Raw genomic sequence first — 8640 nt, 5'->3', positions numbered from 1 at the left:
CGTCCATTGTGGTGCAAGTTTTATTACAAGCCTCTTACAAACCGGAGCTTCTCTCAAAGAAGCCTCGTGGTTCCGATAGGGAAACATGTCCCCCTTGTGGGCGAAATGTAATCACTGCCTCGTTTCACCTTGTATTTTCTTCTACGTGCAACATGGAATGACAGGATATCCGTGCTGAAATTTAAACTTATTCAGGGTTCGTTTGGGCTTTTTATACACTAATTGAGTTTCCTAGGCATTTAATGTCCATAATTCAAATCTGAACTACAAATACATGCTCCAGTTCACCAAAATGGCTAGAAAAATTATACATGTGCCCTTGGGTGAATGTTTAGGTCCCATGCCAGGAATGGGAACGAATTACAACCGTACTGGTGTCATGGGTCATACTCAAACATTTTGAAACTCGGTTTTTAAGTCCCCATAAATCCTAAACTCACCAGAAAGTCATCAAAGGTGGCATGGTGTCACGTCATGGCACATATATGTTGTGGTAAAAACATTGTCCAATTTGGGCCAAGCTTTATTACAAACCTCTTACAAAAACTTGAGCTTCTCTCAAAGAAGCCTCATGGTTCTGATAGGGAAACGTGTTCCCCTTGTGGGCGAAACGTAATCACTGCCTCTTTTCGCCTTGTATTTTCTTCCATGGGCAACATGGAACCATAGGATATCCATGATGAAATTTAAACTTATTGAGGGTTTGTTTGGCCTTTTTATACACTAATTGGGTTTCCTAGGCATTTAATGTCCATAATTCAAATCTGAACTACAAACACATGCTCCATTTCATCAAAATGGCTAGAAAAATTATGCATGTGTCATTGGGTGCATGTTTAGGTCTCATGCCAGGAATGGGAACGAATTACAACCGTACCGGTGTCCTGGCTCTTCCTCAAACATTTCGAATCTCGGTTTTTAAGTCCCCATAAATCCTAAACTCACCAGAAAGTCATCAAAGGTGGCAAGGTGTCATGTCATGGCACATATATGTCGTGGTAAAAACATTGCCAATTTGGGCCAAGCTTTACTACAAACCTCTTACAAACCGGAGCCTGTCACAAGAACCCTCGTGGTTTCGATAGGGAAATGTGTCCCCTTGTGGGCCAAACGATAATCACTCCCTCTTCTAGCCTCGTATTTTCTTCTACACGGGACACAAAACAACTGGATATTCAGGCTGAACTTTGAAATTATTCAGGGTTCATTTGACCTTTTTTATTCACTAATTGAGTTTTCTAGGCATTTAATGTCCATCATTCAAATCCGAACTACAAATGCATGCTCCAGTGCACCAAAATGGCTAGAAAAAACGTACATGTTTCCTTGGGGTGCATGTTTAGATCCCATGGAACGAATGTGAACGAATTCAGCCGTCTCACCGTCCTGGCCACAAACATTGCGAATCTCAGTTTTTAAATGTCTGTAAATCCAAAACTCACCAGGAAATCATGAAACTTGGTATGGTGTCACTACATGGTATATATAATTGTCCAATTTGGGCGAAGCTATATTACAAACCTTTTACAAACCGGAGCCTATCGCAACCATCATGGTTCCGGTAGGGAAACATGCCCCTCTTGTGGGCGAAACGATAATCGATGCCTCTTCTCGCCTTGAACTTTGTTTTCTATAGGCAACATAGAATAACATGAGTGTCGGGCTGAAATTTGAAACTGTTTAGGGTTTGTTTGGCCATTGTATATGTATTACTAATTACTAAGTTTTCTATGCATTTAATGTAGTCCATAATTCAAATTTGAACTACAACCACATGCTCCAATGAAGCAAAATGGGTGGGAAATCGTACATGTGTCATTGGGTGCATGTTTAGGTCTCGTTTAAGGAATGAGAATGAACTACAAACTTGTCGTCGTCCTGAAACAATGAGAATCTCGGTTTATAAATCCCAGTAAATAAAGAAGTCACCCAAAAAACATGAAACTTGGCATGGTTTCATGACATGGCACATATATGCCGTGGTAAGAAAAATCGTCCAGTTTGAGAAGAGGCGCACACATTAATAGCCAATGAAGTCCTTTTTGAAAAAAAGCTGACACGTTAATATCGCAAACGGTTGTATTATATTTACCGTGTCGAAATTTAACCATACTCGATGGCGTGCGTGCAACTGTTCGATTAGACGGGACGAGCGCGAGAAGTCTGTCATGCAGCTTCGACGGGACGCGTGCAAGCAGTCCGCCGCACAGGCTCGACGGGACGCGTGCATCCTGTCCACCTCGCAGGCTCGACGAGACACGTGCGAGCAGCAAGGCCGCCCATGCTCACCGGGAAGCGAGCTCTTTGACCTCCATGCACCAGCTGCTGCCCGCCTCGCACACAACTTCTCCATTAATGGGTTAATTAAAGCACCTGGACGGAGGGTGTTTGCTTGTGATCCCATGGTGGCATTTGCTTTGTTCGTGTTTTCAACTAGTATTCCGCCCTAATTTAAATTGCCACATAGGGCAACAGATAATACGACTACAAATAAAATGGCAACGGATAATACGACGAAAAATTTACAATGGCGCACATAATAATTGTCTTACATATTCCTGATAATTTAAAATGCCACATGCGGCAAAGACCGAAAGACACGGGGGGCAAGAGAAGAAGCAAATTGCAGACAACGATCTGGGTCGCTACTGTCTCTACTCGTCGATGGATCGCCGGGCGGTGAAATCCTCCAACTCCTTCTTCAATTCCTCACGACTTTGCTTGAAAGCAGCCACGGATTCCTCCACCTCCACCTCCTGCTCGTGCTCGATCAGGAGCTTCCTCAAGCCACCCATCAGTTCCTCGACGACCGCTTTCAGCGCCATCTCCGAGGCACTGCTCTTCTCATGCAGCATCTTCCATCCGGCGGCCTCCTCCTCCTTCTCGGCGACCAACTTGAGGAGCTTTGCATTGTCATCCATGAGTTGCTCGACGAGGCCGGTCGCCTTGTCAACCGAGGCATCGCTGAGCTTGAGCAGCTTCATCAAACCGTTGACCAGCTCCCGCTGCGTAGTGACGCCAGCGAAAATGTCGTCGTCACCGGCGAAGGACTTCTGGAACGCCGGCTCGTCGCGATGGCCGACGCCGCAGATGCGCTTGTGAGAGCCCTCGCGTGCCCGTGAGAGCTCGTTCGAGGGCTCCGTGGCACGCCCGGACATCTCTGCTGTGGTTGTGGCTTCGTGGTGGACCTCTCTAGTGCTTGTGCGGCCTTGGTCTTTGCTGCCTGGTTATATGTCCATCCTAAACTCCTCCAACCGGTCATGGCGGAACGACTTGACAGAGAAAACTAGTTTTGTGGGTGATGAGGAGAGGAACTGTGAAGGAATTTTCGAGTGGATAGTTTTTATAGCCCGGTGCTAAGTGTGAACACATATTAGTTTGAGAGGTGTGAACAGATTTGCAATTACTTATTGCATTATAGTCAGCAATGTGATGAGAAACAAGGTCAAAATTTATTGATTTTAGAAGGTTGACCACGTGGTTGCTCGCCGTGGAGGCGGCCGCGGCGCGCTCCGCTCTGGCATCCCTGCGCGCGCTCTGCTCGCCGTTGAGGCAAAGTTACAATGACAACTGTTAATAATTCTTAATAATTGTCTTACATATTCAGGATAATTTAAAATGCCAAATGCGGCAAGGCCCAGAACACTCACGACTTACATATGCATACAATTATAATAAAATATAAGCTAAAAGGCTGAGCTGGCGGCCTTCCGAGGATGGTCTTCTCGGACTCCATGATCAGCATAGCACCCTTGAGGCCATTCACTCCGAGTGTCCCGACCCGCCTCCGCCTACGGAGCTGGTGGCGCTGATGGGAGGCTCTTGGGGCTATTGGGCCTCTTCCAGAGGAGCTTGATAGCGTGCAATCACGCGCATGACAACTCCGCGGAACCGCTCCATTTCCATGTCTCTGGCCTGGTAGCAAATTCCGTCGATCACCTGCATCCTCAAGATATCACGTTGGCGATGTTCTACTTCATAGGGGATGTCACCTCCGCCAAGGACGCGCTCGAGCCTGGCCACCACATCATCGGGATCGAGGTTGACACGGCCGTCGCGGGCAATGATGAAGACGTGGACTGCCTTTGTCTTGACTGAATTGCAGAGGTCCTGTGCCCATTCCTTGCGGGGCATCAGGCTCTCGATGAGCACTGGTGACGGCGGTTATTCGGGTGGGTCACCGATCATGCCGCCGAGCAGCTCTGGATCTTTTGCAAGGTGGATGGCAAACTGCTCATCACACCTCCTCTGTAATATGTCGATTGTGCTCCCAAGGACTGTGATGCCGATATCATTGCCGATGGGCCATGGTGCCTGCACCGGCCGATGAAGCTCTTGCTCCCCGACCTGCTTCGGCTCGTTCTCCTCACCAAAGATGTAACGCAGGTAGGTGTCGACGTCGAAGCTTTGGTCGTTGCCTGGCATGCTTGGAATAACTAATGGTAGATGGGTGAGGACTAGATCTTCGCAGAGTGTCGCGGCGGTGCGTTGCCGCCTGGGTTATATGCAGCAAGCCGTTAGCTGGTGGCGGGAAACCGGTGAGGGAATAGGCGTGGATTTTACAATTCACCCATGTGGAGCGCAAGAAGCATTAGCTGGAGCACGGGAAGACTAAGTGGAGCAGACACACAACCCGAATACCATAGCCGGTGCCACGTGTTATTTATCACACAAGTGTTAACATAAGTAAATGCAAGTGTAACTTACTAATCATCGCACACGAGTACTCGCAGACGCATCGTCTGCGATACTCCTAGCCACCGCAAGCAACTATTTTGCATTTTTCAAAGTTTTTTGTACACACAGAATCACACACGAACTAACTGTATTAACCGTCTATGTTGTAAATTTTCATCGCAAACAGTTCATCCAAGTCGGCTGTTTGCCACGTATCACACACATCTTGTTAAGTTGAACCGTTTCTATTGCGTTCGCTAATCAAAAATAGTTTGTCCGAGTGAACCGTATGCCCTATATCACACACACCTTGATGTGGCTAACCGTTTATGTTGCACTCCCTAATAGCAAACGGTTCATCGGAGCGAACTGTATGCCGTATATCCCACACACATTGATATGGCTGCCCGTTTCTGTTGTTCTGTCTCATCGCAAACAGTTCGAACAGGTTAACCGTGTGGCCTGAATCGCACACGCAACTAAAATCTGAACCGTGTTTGATGCATCCTCCATCGCAAATGTTTTGCACCTTTTTTGATGGTTTTCATACACCACCGTTTGCGATTACTGCATCGCACACAGTTTCTCGAAGGGTCTCTGATCGTAGTGTCGCGTTAGCAGCATCTTACAGTAGTGACACATGATGGAAGAGATCACACAGAGAAATACTATTTCACTCATGTCTGCGGTTCCAGTATTTTGAAACAGGGTGGTCCACCCTAAAACAATATTGACAAGGCAATGATACGTCTCCAACGTATCTATGATTTTTTATTGTTCCATGCTATTATATTATCTGTTTTGGATGTTTTAAATGCATTAATATGCTATTTTGTATTATTTTGGGGACTAACTTATTAACCCAGAGCCCAGTGTCAGTTTCCTTTTTTTCCCTTGTTTTTGAGTTTTACAGAAAAAGAATATCAAACGGAGTCCAAACGGAATAGAACTTTCGCGATGATTTTTCTTGGACCAAAAGACATCCACGTAACTTGGAGGCCACAAGCCTCAGGGGTGTGCCCTAGGGGGGCGATCTAAGGGCTTGTGGACCCCTCGGAGGTCCCCTAACCCTAATTTCAGCACTATAAATTCCCAAATATTCCCAAACGACCAGAAGCGTCCACCAAAATACTTTTCCGCCGCCGTAACCTTCTGTTCCCGTGAGATCCCATCTTGGGGCCTTTTTCGACACCCTGCCGGAGGGGGATTCTATCACGGAGGGCTTCTACATCAACTCTATTGCCCTTTCGATGAAGTGTGAGTAGTTTACCACAGACCCGCGGGTCCATAACTAGTAGCTACATGGCTTCTTCTCTCTCTTTGATCTTCAATACAATGTTCTCCTCGATGTTCTGGGAGATCTATCTGATGTAATATTCTTTTGTGGTGTGTTTGTCGAGATCCGGTGAATTGTGGATTTATGATCAGATTATCTATGCATATTATTTGAGTCTTCTCTGAATTCTTATATGCATGATTTGATATCTTTATATTTCTCTTTGAATTATCATTTTGGTTTCGCCAACTAGATTGGTTCTTCTTGCAATGGGAGGGTGCTTAGTTTTGGGTTCAATCTTGCGGTGTCCTCACCTAGTGACAAAGTAGGGGTAGCGAGGCACGTATTGTATTGTTGCCATCAAGGATAAAAAGATGGTGTTTTCATCATAATGCTTGAGTTTATCCATCTACATCATGTCATCTTACTTAAGGAGTTACTTCATTCTTATGAACTTAATACTCTAGATGCATGCTGGATAGCGGTCGATGTGTGGAGTAATAGTAGTAGATGCAGGCAGGCGTCGGTCTACTTGACACGGACGTGATGCCTATATTCATAATCATTGCCTTGGATATCGTCATAACTTTGCACTTTTCTATCAATTGCTCAATAGTAATTTGTTCACCCACCATATGTTTTCTTTCAAGAGAGAAGCCTCTAGTGAAACCTATGGCCCCCGGGTCTATTTTCCATCCTATATTTTCAGATCTATGAACCAAAAAACCCAAAAATACCTTGTTGCAACTTTTCATTTGTTTTATGTTTCAGTAATCTTTTATATCCATCTCTATCAGATCTCATCCTTGCAAGTGACCGTGAAGGGATTGACAACCCCTTTATCGCGTTGGGTGCAAGTGTTTGATTGTTTGTGCAGGTGCATATATTGGAGACTTGCGCGTACCTCCTACTGGATTGATACCTTGGTTCTTAAACTGAGGGAAATACTTATCTCTACTTTGCTGCATCACCCTTTCCTCTTCAAGTAAAAAACCAACGCAAGCTCAAGAAGTAGTAGGCAAGTATAGAGGTAGTGAATCAGTCATTACTTGTGAGCTTACTAGGACAAGTATGCAGAACTGTAACTATGGTAAGAGACCATCCAAAATCTGAATCAAGAAGTTGGTCCAGCACTTATTGTTTGCAACTAATCGACGTGAATAATTGGATATCATATCGAATGAGTAAGAAAGACAAGTAAAAGTGTAAACAAACCTGGCCTACAGTAGTAATCTGGGTCAATGTGACTATGACCAACAATCCAACACGACTAGTGTCTGTTCCTAGGGCCGGAAGTTTGAAACCCTATGAACTTTACAGGTACTAAAGATTACTGGAATATCTGAACCATTAAGTGTAGGTAGCACTCAGTAGACAACAAACCCTAATGACAGTCCTGCCTAATGAGTAATGAATCAATTAGAAAATGGGTGATGAGGAGTGGCTACTGGGTGTCGAGGGCGTATCTCAGGATAAATCGGGTGGGCTTAGTGGCTGATGCATGCCTGAGCCCTGAACGGACTGGGAAGGTAGGCACGGCGGCGTGCCTGAGCAGCGGTGACGCTGTTGGGCGAGCGACTCCTGACCTTCTGTTAGTCTGGCTTCTCCTCCTAGAGTCATACCACCCGGGGACGGCAAGTCACCGACGAGAAGGCGGCTGGGGGCGAGTAGAGATCGGAAGCGCAATAGAACAGAGGGGAATCGGGGTCTGGGCCGACCCAAAATCCCAGGGTAGGCTGCGGCCCATCGTGGCACCCTGTAGATCCACACCCTAGTGGTGTACATGCATTTTCGAAACTAAATTAGGAACATTTAGCTGACCAATTAAACGACACTATTTTAGTAATATCATATTCGTATTTGAACAACTAAGCTTGTTTAGCTTGATGGGTGGAGCAGTGCTATTATGACACGAAGCACGTATGTTGATCGTATAGTGATCATAAAAGAGGGGAAACCCTAAGCATGATCAATTAAATCCTATTATGACTGTGCCATGGCAGATTTGAAGCTGCAAACCGCAGAAATGCTATCTAGCAACCATTGTTTGCTTCGAACTAAGAATTAAATTCTAAGAGCTAAAAAGAAAGTATAGTAACCAAGTTACGATCTATTTTCTGGTTGAGATCAAAAAGTTGAGCAGATATGAAGTAGTGTCACCTCTCTTGCGGCGCCGTGTAGGCATCGGGGGTGTGGTGGTTGTCGGTGGCATTGAAGCAGATCTGCGATGGTAGACGGGTGCATCAGGGGATAAGTCCCGTTGCGGTGGACAATAAGGTCGTGGGAGCGGCCTCGACAAGGAGGACGATGGTGCCGATGAAGCGAGAGGACGCAATGCAAGGCTCCTGGTTCGTCGCCGTGGATGAGAAATGTCCATCTGTAGCAGTGGAAGACGCAGGCTTGGTAGGCGCTCGGGCATGGTGGAGGACGGCGGTGATGGATGGGGTTGAGGACAGCGGCAATGGATGGGGTGGTGGACAAAGGAAGTTGGTGTGGGGATGGTGTTCTAGCGCGGACAGTGTATGAATGGGAAAATGGAGGGAGAAGTATGGGGAACCATATTTTGGGACACGCTGATAACCCAGAAGTATAGGGGGTCGTTTGTAGCCTTCTTCGATAAATAAGAGCATCGAACCCAACAAGGAGCTAAAGGTAGAACACATATTCCCTCAAGTTCTATCGACCAC

At 46.0% G+C, this 8640-nt stretch overlaps 1 protein-coding gene across 1 annotated transcript in view; it reads right to left on the bottom strand.

The window, feature by feature from the left end:
• Positions 1 to 3158, bottom strand: part of LOC125518918 (SH3 and multiple ankyrin repeat domains protein 1-like) — an 18711-nt gene extending 15553 nt beyond the window's left edge. Inside the window, exon 1 of the mRNA XM_048683808.1 lies at positions 2748 to 3158. Within this exon, the coding sequence (XP_048539765.1) occupies positions 2748 to 3158 (411 nt within the window). The remainder of the gene's footprint in view (positions 1 to 2747) is intronic.
• Between the last annotated feature and the right edge of the window lie 5482 nt (positions 3159 to 8640).

Source organism: Triticum urartu, chromosome 7, assembly GCF_003073215.2.
Source record: "Triticum urartu cultivar G1812 chromosome 7, Tu2.1, whole genome shotgun sequence".
In the NCBI taxonomy this organism is placed as follows: domain Eukaryota; kingdom Viridiplantae; phylum Streptophyta; class Magnoliopsida; order Poales; family Poaceae; genus Triticum; species Triticum urartu.
Note: the sequence above shows the minus strand (reverse complement) of the source record. Positions and strands in the feature narration are given on the sequence as shown.